The 21609-nt window shown below is 40.8% G+C and overlaps 1 protein-coding gene across 1 annotated transcript in view; it reads left to right on the top strand.

Moving 5' to 3' along the window:
- The window catches only part of DAW1 (dynein assembly factor with WD repeats 1), a 48830-nt gene extending 31153 nt beyond the window's left edge, over positions 1-17677 (top strand). Inside the window, exons 7-13 of the mRNA XM_029932902.1 lie at positions 118-225; positions 2382-2488; positions 3380-3482; positions 4280-4394; positions 12421-12497; positions 14936-15098; positions 17276-17677. Coding sequence (XP_029788762.1) covers positions 118-225; positions 2382-2488; positions 3380-3482; positions 4280-4394; positions 12421-12497; positions 14936-15098; positions 17276-17310 — 708 coding nt within the window. The 3' untranslated portion in view covers positions 17311-17677. The remainder of the gene's footprint in view (positions 1-117; positions 226-2381; positions 2489-3379; positions 3483-4279; positions 4395-12420; positions 12498-14935; positions 15099-17275) is intronic.
- Positions 17678-21609: the final 3932 nt, after the last annotated feature.

Here is a 21609-nt window from a genome sequence, read left to right as displayed (position 1 = left end):
CAATTTACAAAGAATTAGGCTGACTCCAACATGGTTGCGTCTTGAAGCCTTTCTATACAAAATTAACAGTTTAAAACTCTTATCTTTCTAAAATCTCTTCCGTTTCCTGTAATTCAGGTGTGTTTGTCATTCAATCCTCAAAGCACACTGGTGGCCACTGGAAGCATGGACACAACGGCCAAACTGTGGGACATTCGGACTGGAGAGGAAGTGTCCACCCTGAAAGTACGTTCCTAATGCCAACATCTGTAGGGGCTCTGCATTTTTATTAGCCATCCTTTAGCCTCCGCCTACCATTTGAATTTGTTTGCATTGACGTTTTTATATCAGAATGAGCTACTGGCTTTCAGACTGTAATGAAACGAGTGTCCTGGTTGGTTTGCTGGCTTTTCCGAAGGCTTTGATGGGAGAGCTGGGAAAGCCACACGAGCTCTTTATTTTGACCAACTTCAGTCTGTAAACCACACCAACTGTAGCTTCAAACCTAGCGCCATCTATCTGGCTTAAAGCAAAGTAGGTGGAGGCTGGCACTTTCTGGAAGAGGCAGAACTGGAGAACTTGCCAGAAGTTGACTGCTCACTCTGTCCTCCACTACGCCCCCAGTCTTAGAAGCCCCCTGTATTACAAGACCTGAAATGACAAGGGGCAAGTGGAAGGAGGAGAAAGGCCAAGGGCACCGCCCATAGCGTCAGAGCGCCCATCCCCCCAGGGGCGTCTGTCACCACTGCCACTAGGTGCCCAGCACTTTCCTATGACCTGCTCCCTCCGCTTCTCCCCACCCTAGCCCATGCTACTGGACAAAATAGGGTGGTCCTCTGTGCCGACCAGTGGGAACAGCTGGACAGGAAACCCGATTCTTATCCTTTCAACTTATAAATGGACATTAAAAACAGGACCCCTTTGCCAGGAGAGCTTTTTCCAAGAAAGTTACAAAATGGCCTGGAGAGAGAAAAAGCACCTTTTTAACTGGTGCCAAGGGATTTTCGCAATTCAGAGTGCCCGCCTTAATTAGTGTGAGCGTCGTCGTTCGGTCTTCGTTCTCATGTTCTCATCATGTCTCTGCATTGCCTCCTCCTTCAGACACAGGCCTGACAGGCCTCAAAGGGACGCGGCTGCGCAGGCGCACCTGCCCCTGGGGGCCACCGGAGAACACATTTGTTCTGTGGGCTTGGAATTTTAATGTTCAGCTACGTTTAAGTTTTGCCATTTGGGATCAGCCAGAGATTTGATTTGTAAATGAACTTTTCTGCTATTTAAAAAAGTAATATATGTTAATTTGCTAAAATAATTAGAGAAACAAGGGATCTATTGCAAAGCAGAATCTGCTGCCGAGAGGGGCTTCTCCCCACTGACTCAGAATGTTTTATGCATCGACTGTAGACCGGGACCAAGTGCAAGTCAGGCCAAAGGCCAGATAGTTATTACCCTTTTTCATGTTAAATCATCATAAGACTATCCTGTAAACATTTTTTTAATGTTTATTTTTGAGAGAGAGAGAGAGAGAGTGCAAACAGGGGAGAGGCAGAGAGAGAGGGAGACACAGAATCTGAAGCAGGCTTTCAGGCTCCAAGCTGTCAGCACAGGGCCCGATGCAGGGCTCAAACTCTTGAACTTCGAGATCATGACCTGAGCCGAAGTTGGATGCTTAACCGACTGAACCACCCAGGTGCCCCAAGAATATCCTTTTTTTTTTTTTTAAGTTTTTAACTTTATTTCACAGACTTGCCTATCACCTATTGTTAGCCCATAAAGCAGACAGCCCTTTTATTTTTTTATAATGATTTTAAGTTTATTTTTTGAGAGAGAGAAAGAGAGAGAGAGAGAGCATGCGAGAAAGCTTGAAGGAGAGGTAGAGAATCCCAAGCAGGCCCCACGCTGTCAGTGCAGAGCCTAAAGCGGGGCCCAATTTCACAAACTGTGAGATCATGACCCGAGCGAAGATCAAGAGTCAGGCACATAATCAACTGAGCCACTCAGGCGCCCTGCATACCAGCCCTTTTAAAAGTGTTTTTAAGACAACACGAAAAAAGCCTTCTGATTTCCCAAATCATGCTCCTGCCCAGTCTATTACAACAAAAACAAAAATTAATAAAAACAGCCGTACTGTGTTAAATTGACTCGATTTAAGCGTATAAGTCAACTTTTAGTAAAATTCAGTCAAGTGCCACTTTCCCCAAACTCTAGTTTTCAAACATTTCCCCAGAAAGAAGCCAGTGCCTGTTTGCAACCTCTCCCCGTTCCTACCCCTCAGCCAACCACTAATCTCTTTTCTACCTAGAGAGTTTTGCCTTTTCTAGCATTTTCTAATCAACTGGGAGACTGTGCATTTGTAGGGAGTGTTTTTCCACAGCTGTGCATGACGAAATCCATTCTCTTTCTAGGGACATTTGGCTGAAATCATCTCTTTGTCCTTTAACACCTTGGGAAACAGAATCGTCACAGGGTCTTTTGATCACACGGTTGTAGTGTGGGAAGCTGAAACTGGAAGGTATCTCTGTCTTTTAAGAATTTTAAAATCTGAATCAGAGGGTTAAGAAGACAATCTTTGCTGTTCATCAGTTTACTCTTATATCTCTTAAGTGTGCTTTGGATTCTATAGGAATTGGACACACTGAAAATAATTCATTATTTAATGATATTTCTGATCCATACACAATGTGTGCCTTTTTAGAATTCCGGGGAAATAATGCCGCATAGCAACATAAAAGGAGAATGTTAACAGTAGCCTGGGTGTATGGCTATGACTTATTCTGTATCCTATGTAATCTGATTTCAATGGCTTGTCATTACTGTAGGCATGGATATCAGGAGTAAATAAAACCATGGCTAATTTCCCAAACTTAATTTAGTCCAAGAACTTCAATTTCCTTCCTAATTATTTTTGGTTCTAGTTGCCAAGACGTTAACTAAATTAGACTATTTGTGTTGTAAAGCTCTCCCTTGGACTTGTCTGCATCTCGGTAAGGGGGCTAATTATCAGGGGTGGCAATCAAGATGGATGCAACAAGAAATGAGAGAGAAACAGACATTTGATGGGAGTTTCTGATCTACCAATGGGTCCGCTCGTCCGGTATGAGTACTTTCAGAATTCCAGATGACCTTTATTATTTTTCACCCATGGCTTTCCGAGGTCTTGCCTTAAGTAATGTTGTTATCTTTGAGTGTTTAAAATTTCAGTATATTTTTTGCCGAAATGGGATTAGCAGCCTCGTTGACTCTTTTTGAGCTATGGTAAAGCCATCACTGTACTGTCATCAAAGATGTTATTTTGTAAAAGCGGAAGTTGAGATTCTGACACCCAGGGGCTAGACATCGTTATGCGTGCACAGATCCTGACAGGAGGCGTCTGCTAGCAGTGTACATTCTCTCCACTCTGCAGGAAGGTGTACACCCTACTTGGACACAGTGCTGAGATCAGCAGAGCCTTATTCAGCTGGGATTGTTCTCTGATATTAAGCGGCTCCATGGACAAAACCTGCATGGTGAGCTCAAGAAACACCTTTGCTTTAAAGTTCTTCTGTGCGTGTGTTTTACTGTGTCAGACACTGACTGCAACATTAATGCATTTCAAAGGTACTGTAAAATTAAGATATTAATTTATAAAAGATCACTGGTATGTTTAAAGGTTAAGTTCCTGATCTCCCAAGTTTAAAGAAACTATGGACCTAGTAAAACAATGTTAATTGAATCAGATGAAACAATGTTAATTATTATAAGATCTTATTTTTAAAAAGGCATGTTATTTTTCTTTAATCTCACTGTTCCTTTGTTAAACTTGGTTAGAGGCAATCTCGACAAGGCCCAACACAATGTCTTCCTGCTTTTAACTTTCTTTTGCTAAGAGCTTATGCTCTGGAATTATTGTTTGATTACATATCCAAGGCATTATAATCTTAGTGTGCTTTTGATTTTCTAGCATTACAGTTTTAGAACAAGCTCCATATCATTTGATGACCTTGTTATGAAAAGAGGACACTTCCACTCCAATCAGTGAAGCAGGCACTTAGAGATGTTTCCTAGTGTAGTGACAGATCTGCACTTCCCATTCTAAATGGCTGTCTCTGATCTTCTCTTTGTGCAAAGTGTGCCTTGTTGGATGGTTGGCTGTGGTCTCTTGTTATGAATCCAGGTAAAATTAACAGAAAATGTGAACATCATACACATGATCCTTGCCCAGTTATTTTAGCCAGCCATAAGCATGTCATAAAGACTAACACTTTTTATTTTTGCATTTCAAGATGGGAAGTCATCATAATCATCTTTTTTTTTTTAATTGTAGCTGTGGGATGCTGCAAGTGGAAAGTGTGTGGCAACATTTACAGGCCATGATGATGAAATACTAGACAGCTGTTTTGATTACACTGGAAAATTTATTGCAACTGCGTCAGCTGATGGTAGGTCCTCATCAGTTCGTATACTGAATTTATGGGGGGGATTTATGCTTTGTTTGATAAACATGTATCATTTTACACTATAGGTCATCTACGTGATGACCAGCTATGATAGAAATCATGTCTGCCTCGTCTCTGTGATGTTGGTCACTACACTACGTCTGTTTTGTATTTTTGGTAACCGTGTCACAGTGTCTGTGTCACTTCCTTGACAACCACATCTGGTGTTATACTAGGTCTTCACATCTCCTTGATAACTATATATAATGGAATATTCTGGATCATCTCTATAGCCATGCATTATGCTACACCATCTTGACCTCATCAACTTGATCACCATCCATGGAGCTATAATAAATCTGTATTATCTCCTTGATCCACATGTGCTGCTCCACTGTGTATAGCACATCTTTGTGATGAGCATATATGGTACTATGCTGTACATCATCTTCTTGCTTACCATTTATGATTCTGCACTATATCTGCATCATCTTACTGGTAACCATGGGCTGGTGGTACACTCTGTGTGCCTCAATTCAGTGCAGACCTCATGTGATGCTCAGTACAACCATGTCATTTTCCTGTTGACCGTGTATACCATTATGTCCATCTTGTCCCTCCGGGACACAAGTTACATGGTGTATCCACTCCAGCTCTGGGTCACCAAGTAAGATACTACACTGTGTATCATCACTTCCTCCTGATGACCATGCATGATAACACACTATACTCACGTTTTCATAAAAATCATGGATGATACTATGCTCTACCTACATCATCTCCTTGATGGCTGCATACGAGGTGTACTGTGTTAGCATCATCTCCTTGATAACCGTGTATGATTGCCATGAACTCACCTTGCCAACAAATGTGTGAGATGTTACACAGGTCTCTGACATCTCCTTGAAAGCCACATATAATGCTGTGTGATGTCTGTATCACCTCCTGGGCAACCATCTCTATTACTGCATTATGTGTGTGCTATCTCTGGATGGTAATTTATTATACTAAACAGTGGGTCATCCTCATAACTATGTATTCCTGACAAGACATAAGAGACTACACACCTTCCACATCATTTGCCGGCAACCCTGTCATGATGTCCACATGACATCACATGACAACCACATGTGACACCTCTGCACCGTCTCCTCGGCAGGCACATGATATGCTATGCTAAATCGATGTCCTCTCACACCATCACACAACCATGTGTAATGCTCTGCTATGAGCCATCACTCTGATAAAAACGTATGATGCTACACTGTGTGTCATCTCCTGAAGGCTGCAAGTAACGCTGCGCCACACCTGTGTTGTCCAGCTGATGACCACGGATGCAGCCTCACCAAGTCTACATTGTTCCTTTAATAGCCACATAAGATGCAACACTGAGTCTGCACCATATACCTGAGGATTACGTTTTAAGTTACACCATGACTTTGTTATCATTTAAAAACCACCCTGGATGATGCACTTTAACTGCATTATCTCCTTGACAAGCTTGTGTGGTGCTCCACAAAGTCCACCTAATCTCCCTGGTAACTATATGCAATGCTATGGCCATGAGAGGCATCCCCTTAGTGGCCAAGTATGGTGCTGAACTGTCATCTCCCTGGAGACCAAATATAATGCTATACTATGTCTATATCATTCACTGATGACCATGAATGGAGCTACATAAGTCTATGTTATCCCTCTAATGACCATGTGTGATGCTGTATTATGTCCATATCCTATACCTTACTATGTTTTAATTTACGGTTCTTGTCACTCTCTTTAAAGTCGTGTATGGTACTACACTATATCTTCATCTAATCACGTATAACCATGTCTGATACTCTACCATATCTTCACTATTTCCTAGAAATTTATGTGTGGTGCTGTGATATTTCTACCTCATCACCTTGGCAAACATGTTTTCAAGATCTGCTATCTCTGCTTCACCTCATTTATAGAATCACATGATTCTACATTATGTCTGGATTGTGTTTTCGAAATCTGTTTATCACGTAATACCTTTTATGTCATCTCCTTGAGTACTATGTGTGATGCCACAATGTGTGTCATCTCAGTGGGAGGCTTGTATGTTACACTGTCTATATCAACAATTAATAACATTATGTGATGCTAAAGTGCTCGCTGACCTCCATTAATGATGCCACATTCTGATCGCATCATCTTCCCGGCAACCATACATGATACTAACCTGTGTATCATATCCTGATAACTACACCATCTCCCTGACCATAAGTAAGGTGGTGTGCTGTTTCTGTGTTATTTTCTTAAAAACATGTATGATGTTATACTATGTCTGTATCATATTCTCCACAGCAACATATAAGGCTTTCTTATGTCTACATCATTTTCTTGATAATCATGTATAATCTCTGTACTATGAGAGATTCTTTGATGACCGTGCCTGATGCTACATAATATATGCATCATATCCTAGGAAACCAGCCTGCATGACGTGAACCCCCTGTACAAGAATGTGTGATGCTCTACTATTACTACATCATTCCTCTAACAACCCAGTAACATGTTCAGCATGTGACTAAACTATTTCTGTGGCATGTCCGTGATAATCACATATGACGCCACAATATGTTTCATTTGGAAAACGGGGTATGGTGACACAGTATTTCTGTGTTATTTTCCTGACTATTGTATATGAGGTTGAAATATATGTGACTCAGATCCCTGATAAGCACCTATGACATTACAATATGTCTGTGGCAAGTCTATTATACCCACGTATGACACAAGTTGTGCCTGTATCATCACTCTGATGACTGCATATGACACTACACTATGTGTTATCTCCCTGATAATGTATGACGCCACACTATATTTGCATCATTTCCCTGACATCCAAGGTGACGACCATGCATGAAACTATACTGTTTTGTCATGTCTTTGACAATGAATGGAGCTATATACTCTCCATTTTTTTTTTTTTTACTAAGCATGCATCATGCTCTCTTATAAGTAATCTGGCAATCATGTATGATGCTGTGAGACACCTGTGTCACCCTGTCAACCACGCGTGATGCTGCATTATGTCCGTGCAAGGACTCATGATGGTCTCCTCTACCTGCATGATCTCGCTGATAACTGTATGAGTTTTGCCAAGGCTGCCGTAACAGAGTACAACACACCGAGTGGCTTAAAAGACAGAAGTTTCCTTTCTCACAATTCTGGAAGCTACTGGCTCAAGATCAAGGTGCTGGCAGCATTGATTTCTTCTGAGATCTGCAGATGACAATTTTCTCCCTGTGTCTTCACATGGTCTTCTCTCTGAACGTGTCTGTGTCCTAGTCTCTCTTCTTTTTTTTTTCCCCTAGGGGAATACGCCAAACATATTTTTATTTTTATTTATTTTTGTTTTTTAAAGTGTTTTTAAATGTTTATTTATATTTGAGAGAGGGTGCGCGCATGTGCGCACACAGGGGAGGGGCAGAGAGATGCACAGAATCCAAAGCAGGCTCCAGGCTGCGAACTCTGAACTCTGAGCTGACAGCACAGAGCCGGAACTGGGCTCTAACTCACAAGCAGTGAGATCATGACCTGAGCCAAAGTCAGACGCTTCAACCAACTGAGCCACCAAGGCACCCACAGAATAATATTTTAATTTTTAAATTATTTTTATTTTTATTAAAAATGCTTAATGTTTATTTTATTTTATTTATTTTTTCCATTTCTTTCTTTTTTTTAAAATAGTTTATTGTCAAATTGGTTTCCATACAACACCCAGTGCTCTTCCCCACAAGTGCCTTCCTCCATCACCACCACCTCTCTTCCCCCCTCCCACTTCCCCTTCAACCCTCAGTTGTTTTCAGTATTCAATAGTCTCTCAAGTTTTGCGTCCCTCTCTCTCCCCAACTCTCTTTCCGTCTTCCCCTCCCCCTGGTCCTCCATTAGGTTTCTCCTGTTCTCCTGTTAGACCTATGAGTGCAAACATATGGTATCTGTCCTCCTCTGCCTGACTTATTTCACTTAGCATGACACATTCTTACAAGGGCACCAGCTATCCTGGGTTGGGACCCACTCTAAGGACCTCATGTTAACCCCATTTCTTCTTTAAAGAGCCAATCTTGGGGCACCTGGGTGGTTCAGTCCCTTAAGCATCTGACTTTGGTTCAGGTCATGATCTTCCTGTTCGTGGGTTCAAGGCCTGTATCAGGCTCTGTGCTGACTGCTCAAAGCCTGGAGTCTGCTTCTGATTCTGTGTGTCCTTCTCTCTACTTCTCCCCTGCTCACACTTTGTCTCTCTTTCTCTCTTAAAAGTAAATAAACACTTAAAAATTTTTAAATAAATAAAAAGACCCAATCTCCAAGTGAGTCAACTTCTGAGGCCCAGTAGGTTAGGAATTCAACATAGGAGTTTTGTGGGGAACACAATTTGGCCCAATAACACCATGTATGACCCATAACATGTTTGTGTCTTCTGCCTGAAGACTTCTTTCCTTGCAAATCCCATAGGATGACATGTCTGCATCATGTCTTTGATAATCATGCCACTCTATGTCTGTATCATCTTTTACTGTATATGATGTTACATTGTGACATCGCCACCTCCTGAAAACCATGGATGATGTTCTACTATGACTAAACTCCCTGAAGACAGTGAATGATGCTTCATGACATCTGTGTCATATCCATGACAAAAGCATATGATGCCACACTCTGTTTCCTATCTTAAGTATGTGTCAGGGTATGCTGTCACTCCTGAATGTGTCAATAAATACCTAATCCTATGCCATTACTCAGGTCTTTGACAACCTCATAGGGATATACGCTGTATATTCTATACTCCGCTTATATCATCTTGATAACCATGGGGGAGCGCTACACTAGTTTGCATCATCTCCTAGACAACAAAGTGTGATGATACAGTATGTGTCCTATCCATGGTGATCACCATATATGATGCTCCAATATATCTGTGCTCTCTGATGATGACCCCATATGTTCCTACACTGTGTGGGTACCATCTTCCTGTATTCCACAGATGACTCTACCCAGTGTCTCCATGATCTGTTTTATGGCAGGTGTGATGCCACACTATGTGTTTTCATCTCCTTGACAACCATGCATCATGCTATACTATGTTGGCATTATCTCTGTGGTGACCACCTACAACACTGTGTCTGTGTCATGTTCCCATGAATGCATATCATGTGTCATCACCATGTCAATATGCATAAGCCTCCACTCTGTCTAAGTTGTCTCTTTGACAATCACATAGGATGTTTTATTATGTCCAATTCTCTTAGCGACTCCATGTGACCCTACATCATGTCCACGTAAACTTCTCAACAGCCATTTAAGGAATTCTAGCAAAGATGGAATGCTTTTTTGGGGGAAATGATTTGTTCTTAGCTTTCCAGCATTTGCTCCTTGTGACTAACGTACTGTTAAGTAGTCACATATTTTTTGTATCATTATCACTTGTAGAATTTTTTGCCAGTGATTCATTTTAATTATGCACTTTATTCCACCTTTGTCTCCCTTTTCAAAATTACATTTGGATGCTTATTCTCTTACTCACCAGGACTTTTCAAAGGTGATCCTTTGATCATATATCAAGTTCTTTTTATATCCTGGAACTATAAACACCCTGAATTTGGAGAATTCTATTTTTCAAAGTAACCACTTACTTTTACATCTTCTCACAGAGCTCAGCTTTTTTAAATGATCCCTTAACTATAACTAATCTACCCTTTTCATTAAAATTTTTTTTAATGTTTATTTTTGAGAGAGACAGACAGGCAAAACGTGAGGGATGGAGGGGCAGAAAGAGGGAAACACAGAATCTGAAGCAGGCTCCAGGCTCAGTGCTGTCAGCACAGAGCCCAACGTAGGGCTCGAACCCACGAACAGGGAGATCATGACCTGAGCTGAAGTCGGACACTTAACTGCCTGAGTCACTCAGGTGTCCCTATCCTTTTCATTTTAAGTATCATTCTCACTTATACAAAAAAAAATCTATTCAACACAAGTAGAAAAAGTGCATATTTTGTGCCAGGAATTGTATTAGGAAGATGGGATAGATAGATGAACAGAAGAGAGAGGAATCCCTTCCCTCGTGGAGCTATATTGTAAAGGGGGAGACAAGGAAGAATGCCATATAGAGAATGTTAGATTATAAAGAGTGTTAAATTATAGAGAATGTTAGATTGGAAAGCATGTTAGGAGTTTGTCAGCACTAGGGGGGCAGAAACAAGCAAGGTTTGGAGATCAGGATGCTGCGGGATGGGTAAGAATGAACTACAAGATCAATTCTTCTCTCTTTGTTTTCTCTACCTACCATCTGTTAAGCCCCCTAGCAGTGATCCTATTCTTTCCTTGTTCAACAAGACATTACTTCAAAAACAAAATCTTTTTCCTTCTTAACATTGGATCCATTCAGCAGGGTTAGTTACCTGTGTAGCTACATCTGATTGTGTATATCACCTTTTTCTTCCTCACTGGAATTGCTCTCAAGACAATGATGTCCTATTCATACTTCCATCTTTTTAAAAAACATAGTTTCAGGCTATATTATTTCTGTCTTTCCTGGAGTTTAAAAATGCTTTTGAGAAATTTAGAGAATGACTCTATGCAGGGTATTCACTTTTGTGATACTAACACATTCTTTTATTTTCTTTTTAACATTTATTATTTTTGAAAGACAGAGAGAAGGAGTGTGAGTAGGGGAGGGACAGAGAGAAAGAGACAGAGGGAGAGAGAGAGAAAGAGAGAGAGAGAATCCAAAGCAGGCTCCGGGCTCTGAGCTGTCAGCACAGAGCCCGATGTGGGGCTCAAACTCATGAACCACCAGATCATGACCTGAGCCGAAGTTGGCTGCTTAACCAACTGAGCCACCCAGGCACCCCAACACATGCTTAAAACACGGTCACTTTAAGGCTTTTGAAATGTCTAAGTATCAGGTTTTATATTTTTAGTCATATGAATTGTAAAATAGCAATTTTTATCTACTTCTTCCTGAAGTTGACATTGTCAGAAGGACAAGTACAAAATTTACTAAAATATTTTGTTCTTCTCTGAATGAAAATTAAGTAACCAAAATTCCTTATCTTTGCTAATTTTACTTTTATGTAATGTTTTAATTGTACTAATCTTACCTCTATGTAAAGTTATAATTACAATATCACCTGGCTAGATAAATTTTAACTTCTTTCTGACAATTTTATTATTGCTGTTTTTTCCTTCTACACTTGTTTAACTCCTCCATTCCTTAATTTTAAGGAAATGTATATACCTCTTCTTCCTTCCTTTCTTCCTTCCTTCAACCCACCTGTTCATCCATCCATCCATCCATCCGTCTGTCCATCCATCCATCCATGCATCCATCCATCCATCCATCCATCCACCCATCTACCCATCCATCCATCCACCCATCTACCCAACCATCCATCCATCCATCCATCCATCCATCCATCCATCCATCCATCCATCTATCCACCATCCACCCATCCATTCTGCATCCACTTAATGAGTGTCTACTGGGAGCTTGGCACTTCTGGGCTCTGAGGAACAACTGAGAACAAACCATACTCCTAGCTCTTTCTGTAGAAAAGCCACCTTAGTGCCTATTCTTTGCCCAGCAAGTAATGACTGTTGTTCCTTTTCAAGAAGGCCTTTTGAACCCTTTGTACTCTTGTACTCTTTTTGGTGTGTGACACTGGTCTGGCTGCTTATTTCATCACCAGCATCTCAAAACTTGTTTTGATTCTCCCTTTTTCCTTTAAAATCTTCTTCTTTCTTGATTCCTTCACCCCCTTTCTACCTTGGAGCCCATTGTTTCTTCTAAGTAGCACAGGGCTATAGACATGGCCTCCCCCCTCTTCTCCCGCAGTGGCACTAGCTTGCATGGACAGTTTGAGGTGGTGGCTCTCGCTTGGGGCAAGAAGACAAACACACAGAGCTTATATGTCAGAGGGGTAGATATTTACATATTCAAAGCATGGGGTTCAGAGTTCTGTATTGAAGATGAATTTATATGTATCTCTCCTCTTCCTAAAAGGAACAGCAAGAGTTTTCAGTGTAGCCACAAGAAAATGCATTGCCAAATTGGAAGGCCATGAAAGCGAAATTTCAAAGGTGAGTTGCTTTCTCATCTGGAGCAGTCTATTCAGTTGAAAAAAAATTGCATGCTTAGTGGTCTGTTGGCACTAAGGTTTGTCCAGTTATCTCACTCCTTCTGGAAACCAGTTACCTAAAAACTATTTTTAAGTGGGACCTCAAACTCAACATAATAAATGATTCTTTTTTTTTAAGTTTTTAAAATGTTTTTTATTTATTTTTGAGAGACGGAGAGAGACAGTGTGAGCAGGGGAGAGTCAGAGAGAGAGGGAGACACAGAATCTGAAGCAGACTCCAGGCTCTGAGCTAGCTGTCAGCACAGAGCCTGATGCGGGGCTCAAGCGATGAACTGTGAGATCGTGACTTGAACTGAAGCTGGACACTTAACCGACTAAGCCACCCAGGTGCCCCATAAATGATTCTTAAAACCTTTAAAAGAGTATAAGACAGCATTTTTCTCAGCCATCAGCAAAATACCGAGTTATCTGAAGATACTTGTTAAAGCTACTTAAACTCACGAAGTACTTTAGCTGGTCTTGGCTGACACACAAGTGTATATTATGCAAATTAACATGCTGTGCAGCAAGTATTAAGTGTCCTGTGAATTAGATGAAGTTGAGAAAGTGTTTCCTGGAAATATTTAATACCTCACAGTTTAATTTTTTTAAGACTTATTATTTTTGACTGAGAGAGACAGAGGTTGAGCAGCGGAGAGGCAGAGAGAGAGGGAAACACAAAGTCTGAAGCAGACTCCAGGCTCTGAGCTGTCAGCATGGAGCCCGATGCCAGGCTTGAACCCGCAGACTGTGAAATTACGACCTGAGCCAAAGTCCAGACGCTTAACTGACTGAGCCACCCAGGCGCCCCTATACTAAACAGAGCTTAAAATGACCAGTTTTGAAACTTCAAAGCTGTTAAGTTTAGGATTTTATATAAGAGTCTCCCACAGCTGATTCACAGAGCAAAGACTTCCAATCAGTGACCTGAAGTTTAGCTGTGTTCTCTGAGAATTTTGGAAAGACCTGGGCGTGGGGACTCTCCACTTCCACCCAGTTCAGCCCAGTTCTTTGGTCTTGTACCTGAGATCAGATTTGTTCCTTCCTTATAATGTATCAGTTTGATGGCTTCCGGTCTTGGAAGGCTGCCCCTGACCCTGGAACTGTCCCCTGCTGTGTGTTTTACCACCCCATCACCCCCTCCCCCATCCCTATACCTGCTGGTGGTGGTCAGGAGCTCGGGAGCTCCTACCCCTCAGGGTTGGTCTTGGAGGCCATGCAGAGCACATCTTCTCTGTCCACTGGGATTGGCAGGAAGGGACACAGCCTGGGAGGAGAGCCCAGACTGTGTTTCTGAGTGGCTGGTCTAATGACATGTGTGATGTGGTCCACTCAACAAGGGTGCATACTTTTGTGTATGTGTGAATATAAAGAGTTTTAGAACTCTGTATTATTGCACTTTAGGCTTATATATTTTGAGAGAGAGAGAGGTCGCACAAGCAGGGGAGGAACAGAGAGAGAAGAAGACAGAGAGAAAGAATTCCAAGCAGGCTCCACACTGTTAGCACTTAGCCCAATGTAGGCTCAAACTTAGGAACAGTGAGATCATGACCTGAGCCAAAATCAAGAGTCTGATGCTTAACCAGCTGAGCCACCCAGGTGCCCCTCCGCAAATGCTTTTAGAGAGCTTCTGTTGTGCTAGGCATTGTGCTGGAGACATAAAGACCAAAAAAAAAAAAAAAAAAAAAAAGGCCATGGCCTTGAGCCTTGCCCTCATCAAATGTTTAGTCATGGAGGATGTGACCCAAATCACTGTTATGATAATTTAGAGAGGCTTAGAAGCATGGTGACCGCCCCGAAGGAATAGTGAGCTAACCATTTGCTTTCAGAGCTGCTCAATACCATTTGACAATGCTTGGCACATAGGAGGCACTCAGCACAGCCTTATGCAATGTGCTTTGCTTTGAGTGGCAGTAGAATGAAAGTCCCCACCTGTGGGCGTGACAGTCACTCGTTTCTGTGGCCAGATTGAAGGAGGATCTATATGCTTTTGATTACAGAAAGTTGGGTTATAGGGATGACACGAGGGTTTGGGTGTGAAGGAGCCTGACTTGTGTTCTCATCCACACCAGGGCTCTCTTTGTTTGCATGGAGAGACTTTGGAAAGGGGCTAGACAGAGAATACTCAAATTAGAAGGGACCTTTGGCCTTTATCCTTAGAGCTGTTAAAGTGGGCAGAGGGGGGCATGTAGCCAGTTAGTTTCTTCAGTCTAGATTTTACTTTCCATGTATTAATCCCTGTAATATTTTTTCCCACCAGGAAGGAACTACTCTATGTAAGAATAAATGCCAGGCTAGGAAGATGACAGGTGCTTAGTAATGTCCCCTTTGTGCTGATGAAAAATATATTGGGAATCAAATTATACAAACCTGTGATCATTTATCCTTCTTGTCTTGTAGATTTCTTTCAACCCCCAGGGGAATCGTCTTCTAACTGGCAGCGCTGATAAAACAGCCAGAATCTGGGATGCTCAGACTGGGCAGTGCCTCCAGGTTCTTGAGGGGCATACTGATGAGATCTTTTCATGTGCTTTCAACTATGAAGGCAACATAATCATTACAGGTACGGGAAAGAAAGACAGAGGCTCGGTTTTTCTTTTAAATTGGCTATTAGAGCTTCTAAGCTGAAAACCAAAAGGATTTTACCGCTGCCCCCTACCCCTCTTCCAGGGTCCCTGGCTCATGTCCATGCTTCCTACATCCATGATTTAACTTTTGGTGCACTGGGGGACCACAGGGGTGAGCTCTGACTCTAAGGCTTTGTGAATTCTGAATTTTAGTTGCTCTTGACAAAGTAAGAATTCAGTAGCCTGCCTTACTGGTTACCACATTTCCCCAGGCATTGTCCATTGAATGGCTAAATTTTGTGGCTGTCAGTAAGAGTAATTAAAATAGGTTAGGAGCTGATTCTACACAGTTGGACTTATAGCCCATGAGAGATTTATTCTTTGAGCTAAATTGTTTTAGTTGTTTTCTCCTTAGATGCCCCCTCCTAACCCATTAATATTTGGGGGGAGAGAACACATATTGAGATTTTTCAACTATTAACAATATATTGTGAATTAGTTCTATGAGAAACGTTTTATAAGAACAGGATTGAGAATAAGTTAACTTTGATTGTGGAAAGTGACATGTCAGTGCGGTGGCCCTGGAGAAGGTGCTGGAAGGGAGTGGGGTGCTATAGCAGTGTGGGACAGGGATTCCCTAAAGGGGCACAGAGGACCAAATCTGCCTAGCTCTCCATAATTCTTGTTGTGTTGAGCAATTTAAAAATTGCTTAACTGGCCTAATAAGTTAAATGTTGCACGTACAAGGTTGGTTTGATCTATTAGCTGATTAAGTAGCTTCCAAATCAAATAACTTCAGGGGTCCTGAGAATAATGTCTCTTTTTGCCCCCCAAAGACCTCCTCTTCCTACTTAATAGTGGGTAATTTCTAAAATTATAGATTACTTTCTGAAGTTTATCCTTTGCTAACTTCACTAAAATATAGGTACTGTTATGAAAATGCCATAATAACCCATATGTTTTATTATAAACACAACATCAAATACTTCCCCATGATGAAGAGAAAGGTGGGAGGTAGTGATAGGGACACAGGATGCTAATACTGGAAGCTGTTGACAAGTAAGTGAGAAGGAGGCTGCTTTGTCAGAGGACCCTCCTTTTCTAGCCCGCATGTGGTACCTCTTTCCTCAACCACGAGAAGATCCTAGAGACTTTAGGGAAGGAACATCGTCTATGCCTTGTTTTGGTGTTCCCACTTATATTTCTGAGCTTTTTAAGAAATCACCAACCTATAGCATATCCCAAAGCACCAAAGTGCTAACTGCTGGCCTGCTGGATGGCGGAGCTTACTAGGATGGAGTGGCGCCCCTGTCTTCCCATCAGCAGAGCAATGACTTTGTTTGAATGGTTCAACCCTCTTTTCTTGACGGGCTCAGGTATGACTGACTGTTTAATTTTTAGAGGACTCCTGGAGGTTGGGCGAAGAATCACAAGCTAGAAGGAACTGATTAACATAGTCATTATGTTTTTTAGAAGGTGAGGTGCCTTTTGGTGGAAGGGACAGTTTTCACTGGTGTTCCCAATCACATAGTCAGCACGCTTCCTATACTGGTGTTTCATGCCTGGTTCCCAAAGGTTAGAGTGTCAGCATTGCCCATCACTGCTCCGGACCAGGGTGGTCCTTTCCAGAAGCTGAGAGAATGGGAGTGGCACCCTTGGGCTGCAGTCTTATCAGAGCTACTTCCAGAGAGTGTCTATCATAGCGGCAGGGAGGACCAGGAGAATGCACATTTCACGTTTTACTGACAAAGAGAAAAATCCACTGACATTTTTTTTTTGAAATGTTCTGAAGTGGAGTTAGCTGCCTCCTTGTAAGTTAAGAACTCATATCTGGAGATGTTCAAGTTCAATGTTTTTCCCTTTGATGACATTGTTGGGGGAGGGGGGCAAAGCAATGAGGAGAGGGGAAGCCTGAGATGGCTGCGATTCTGAGATGATGTCAATTTCATTCCTGTGAGTAGGACACCATCTTGCCCAATTTGTGACTGACAGGGATCATAAAAAAAAAAAAAAAAAGCTCGCTCCCAAAATGCCCAAGCTGCTCAAAGACTCCACAACTGGACACATTTAGCATATTGATCATTGTCAATGACTCAGAAAATGTTAATTGTAAAGAGAGAGAGTTAGTGAATAAAATAAAGGAAAAATAACTTTGCAAAATTTGTTTTATTAGGTAGCAAGGACAATACGTGTAGGATATGGCGTTGACGGAACCCAGCCAGGTGATCAGCAAACTCGCTGGAAATGGAGATGAAGACAGAGCTTCACAGATGTTAAGCAAGCTGTTTTGATATTTCACATTTTCTCTTTTTCTATAAGTCCACTATATACTGTCCTTAGCTTCACAGATATGACCATTAAAACTAATAAATTCATTCATTTCTTGATATTATTTGATGGAAATGATAGGAGAGAGCACAATGTTTGGCCAATGTCACTGGTCTTTTCAATTTTGTTTTTATTTTTAGTAGCATCATGATAGTGACAAGGGAAATCAGAGTGATTTCACGATGTGTCTCCCAGATTCTACTCTGTAGGTTGTTATAAAACCTGTTGAATAAAGTTTTTGGAAGCAGTTTTTAGTGAATTATACATCTATATGTATATGTATGCATCTCGTGTGATGAGAACTTTTAAGATCTACTGTCTTAGCAACTTCCTTTTTTTTAAAAAAATTGTTTTAATGTTTATTTTTGAGAGAGAGACAGAGCATGAGCAGGGGAGGGGCAGAGAGAGAGGGAGACACAGAATGTGAAGCAGTCTCCAGGCTCCGCACTGTCAGCAGAGAGCCCGATGTGGGGCTCAAACCCATGAATGGTGAGATCATGACCTGAGCCAAAGTAGGATGCTTAACTGACTGAGCCATCCAGGTGCCCCTGTCTTAGGAACTTTCAAATATGACTACAGTATTATTAACTGTTGTCACCATGTTGTACATTACATGTTCAGGGCTTATTGGTTTTTAACTGGAAGTTTGTAGCTTTTGACAGCCTTTACCAATTTTGCCCATGCCCCAATGCCCTGCCTTGGTAACCATAAACCACCAATCTATTCTATGTATCTATGAGTTCAGTGGTTTTTTTGCTTGTTTGTTTGTTTTCTGTTTTGGTATTCTTTTAAGATCCCACATTGAGTGAGATCATATGGTATTTGTCTTTCTCTGTCGGACTTATTTCACTTAGCAAACTTGCCTCAAGGTCCAACTGTATTGTTGCAGATGTCAAGATTGCCTTCTTTTCCATAACTGAGTACTATGCCCTTGTATTTACATACCACATTTTTTAGTGCATTGATACAACACTGAGGTTGTTTCCATATCTTGGTTATTGTACATAATGTTGCAATGAACATGGGGGCACATATATCTTTTCCAGTTAGTGTTTCATTTTCTTCAGGAAATACCTGGAAGTGGAATTACTGAATCATACGGTAGTTCTATTTTTAATTTTTTGAGGAATGTCCATTCTGCATAGTGGCTGCACCAGTTTGCATTCTCACATTTTTTAGGGGGACATGGATGTTTGGAATTTGACTAGACATTTTATTACTGACTTCATGATTTTACTTTGTGCAGTTAAGAATGAGAGGCAAAATTGGAATGGAAACTTAATCTTCCCTCATATTCTAAAGTGTATCTATACTTCCTCCCCCCAGAAAAGAAGTTGCCAACTTAAACTGAATCAAATTAGGGTAATATATAAGGAAAGCAAAATGGATATCACTTAATAGAAAATATGAATTGAGTTCATAGTGGATGTAAAAAATATGGGCAGGTCTTCCTAAAAAAAAAAATGTTAAACAGGATAGTAACTCAGACTGATCAATTTTAAAAATCTGGATGGAAAACATTTGGGACACCAGGGAAAATCATCAAACACCAATCTGATTCCCGATGAAATGCTGAAAACTATTTTTTAAAAGGTTTTCCTATGTAAAAGTTCTTTAATGCATATTAAAAATCAGTGTTAAAAGATAAAGCACAAGATAAAACTACTGATGCCTGAATCCAACGCAAGAGAATGCGCATGAGAGTCTAATGGAGTAATTTTCTTAATAATAATATGAGTGATCAGTGTGGCTGAGTGCGTGTCGCCCCCCACACACCGGCCACTCACTTCACTCATATCATCTGTGCAACCCTCCAGCCATCTGTTTCTGAGCAGGTTACTATCCTCATCTGAAAATGAGGAAGGTGAGTGACACTCAAGTTAAATAATCTAACAAAGACATCACATCCATTAAACTCAGCGCTTAAATGAACAATTGTGGGAGAAGAGCATCAGATGTATCCATGGGAAGGTTTGGGCTGAGAGCTACCCTCAGATCATCTATGGATGTCTAGAACCCAAGAAGAAAAATAAAACAAAAGCAGCATGAAATAAACAAACTTCAGTGCAGCTCCTAGAGGGTGGACCTTCAGAGATGGTGAAGCCAAGAGGAGCTTGGATTAGAAAAACCTGGGCCAATACTTAGCTACTACTTGTGAAATCAAGAAGGAGAAGCTGACCTTGGCTCTTGCTCTGACTCTAATGGGTTTAGGGAAGGTTGAAATACTATTTTGCTACATCATTCAATAGAGAGAGCCAGTGTATCATGGAGATCATTCTATATCTCACTGACCTATTTAGCTGTAGGAAAATCTTGGCCAGAGAAGCTTCCTCTAATTTGTATGTGTTGAGGAAATCTTTCTTCACAGAATATTTATCAAGGTTTCCAGTAGTATTTTCTATTATTGAAGTATAGTTGACATACAAGGTTAACTTTGAGATGAGCAACATAGCGATTCCACAATTCTATACGTTACTCCATGCTCACTCTGAGAAGGGTCGTCACCAACCGTCACCACATTGTATTACAGTATTGTTTACTATATTCCTTACACTGTATACTTTTCATCTCTGTGACTTACTTTATAACTGGAAGTTTTACTTCTTCCAGTAGTATTTTAAAAACTACTTAAAAAATAAATGCTTAGATACTTAAGATCATAAGAGAAGTGATGATATGCTCACTTTATTTTCACCTGGAATATTGTAGAAAGTAAGTGAAGTGTGAGTGGACTTTGGAGTCTAATTGCCTGGACTTACATTCTTCTTTTTTTACATGTTTATTTATTTACGTTAAGGGAGGAGGGGCAGCGAGAGAGAGAAGAGACCGAATCCCAAGCAGGCTCTACATGCAGCGTGGAGCCAGATGCAGGGCTCAGTCTCACAACCATGAGATCATGGCCTGACCCCAAATCAGGAGTTAGACACTCAACCAACTGAGCCACCCAGGTACCCCTATCTGGACTTATATATTCTGATTTCAACTTTTAATTGTTGGAACATTACCCCACCACACTGCCTCAGTTTCCTCAGTTAGAAAATGGTGATAATAATCATTCTTGTTTTGAGGATTGGGATTATCTGGCAAACATGATAAATATATTCTATTATTCGTATAATTAATAACTTAGCAGTCATCTTAAAAAACTATATTTGATATATAAGCTCATTTCTCAGGAAAAAGCATAGTATTATTTACTCAGAAGTGATAGTTGAAATATAACTCACTTTAATATATTATAGATATCCTGGGGAGAAATATGACTCAAATTCTTATCAATTAAAATTTAAGAACCCTGACATCATTGTCCTTTTGAGATTTCTCTCTTGGATAGAGGCACTGAGATGTGCAACGATCATCAGTATAAATGATTAATGTCGAGTCCATCTTCATATATTGAGATTTAGTATAGGATTTTATGAAAGTGAATCATTCTCATAAAAATGAAATATCTTTTCTAACAGCTCCTATCTAAAACTGCAGTAGCTCATGCTTTAGCATAATGCCCGATTCAGAGACAAAATAAATGCTTTTTGATCTAAGAAGTGCTTTTTATACACACAACTTTTACATTGCAATTAAAAAACACATCAGAAATATTTCAAATTACAAGTGGATTATCTCCTGTCTTCCCCCTGCTGTGGTTATTCTTCAAACAATTTACCTTGGTGCGTCTCCAAAGGGGGGAAATTTGTAACGAAAAGAAAAAGCAATTACAATAATTAAAGACATGTTCCTTTTCAGACACAAAGAATTGTAAACTGACTCAACATTTCTATAATCTTTTTATCTTCCCAGGATTATTTCATTTTTCATTCAAAGTCATGGTTATCTTGGGTAGAGTGGTTTTGGCTGCAAGTAGCAAAATGTACAATGAAAACAAAGCATTCCCAAAGTTGGTTATTTGAAAAAGTTTAATGTTTATTATTTTTATTTTTATTTTTTTGAGAGAGAGAGAGATGAGAAAGAGAGAGAGAGAGAGAGAGAGAGAGAGAGAGAGAGAGAGACAGAGCATAAGCAAGGGAGGGGCAGAGAGAGGGAGATAGAATCCAAAGGAAGCTCCAGGCCTTGAGCTGTCAGCCCAGAGCCAGAGGTGGGGCTTGAACCCATGAGCCATGAGATCGTGATCTGAGCTGAAGTAGGCTGCCTAACTGACTGAGCCACCCAGGTGCCCCCTAA

Source organism: Suricata suricatta, chromosome 3, assembly GCF_006229205.1.
Source record: "Suricata suricatta isolate VVHF042 chromosome 3, meerkat_22Aug2017_6uvM2_HiC, whole genome shotgun sequence".
NCBI lineage: Eukaryota > Metazoa > Chordata > Mammalia > Carnivora > Herpestidae > Suricata > Suricata suricatta.
This window is presented reverse-complemented; position numbering and strand designations above follow the sequence as displayed.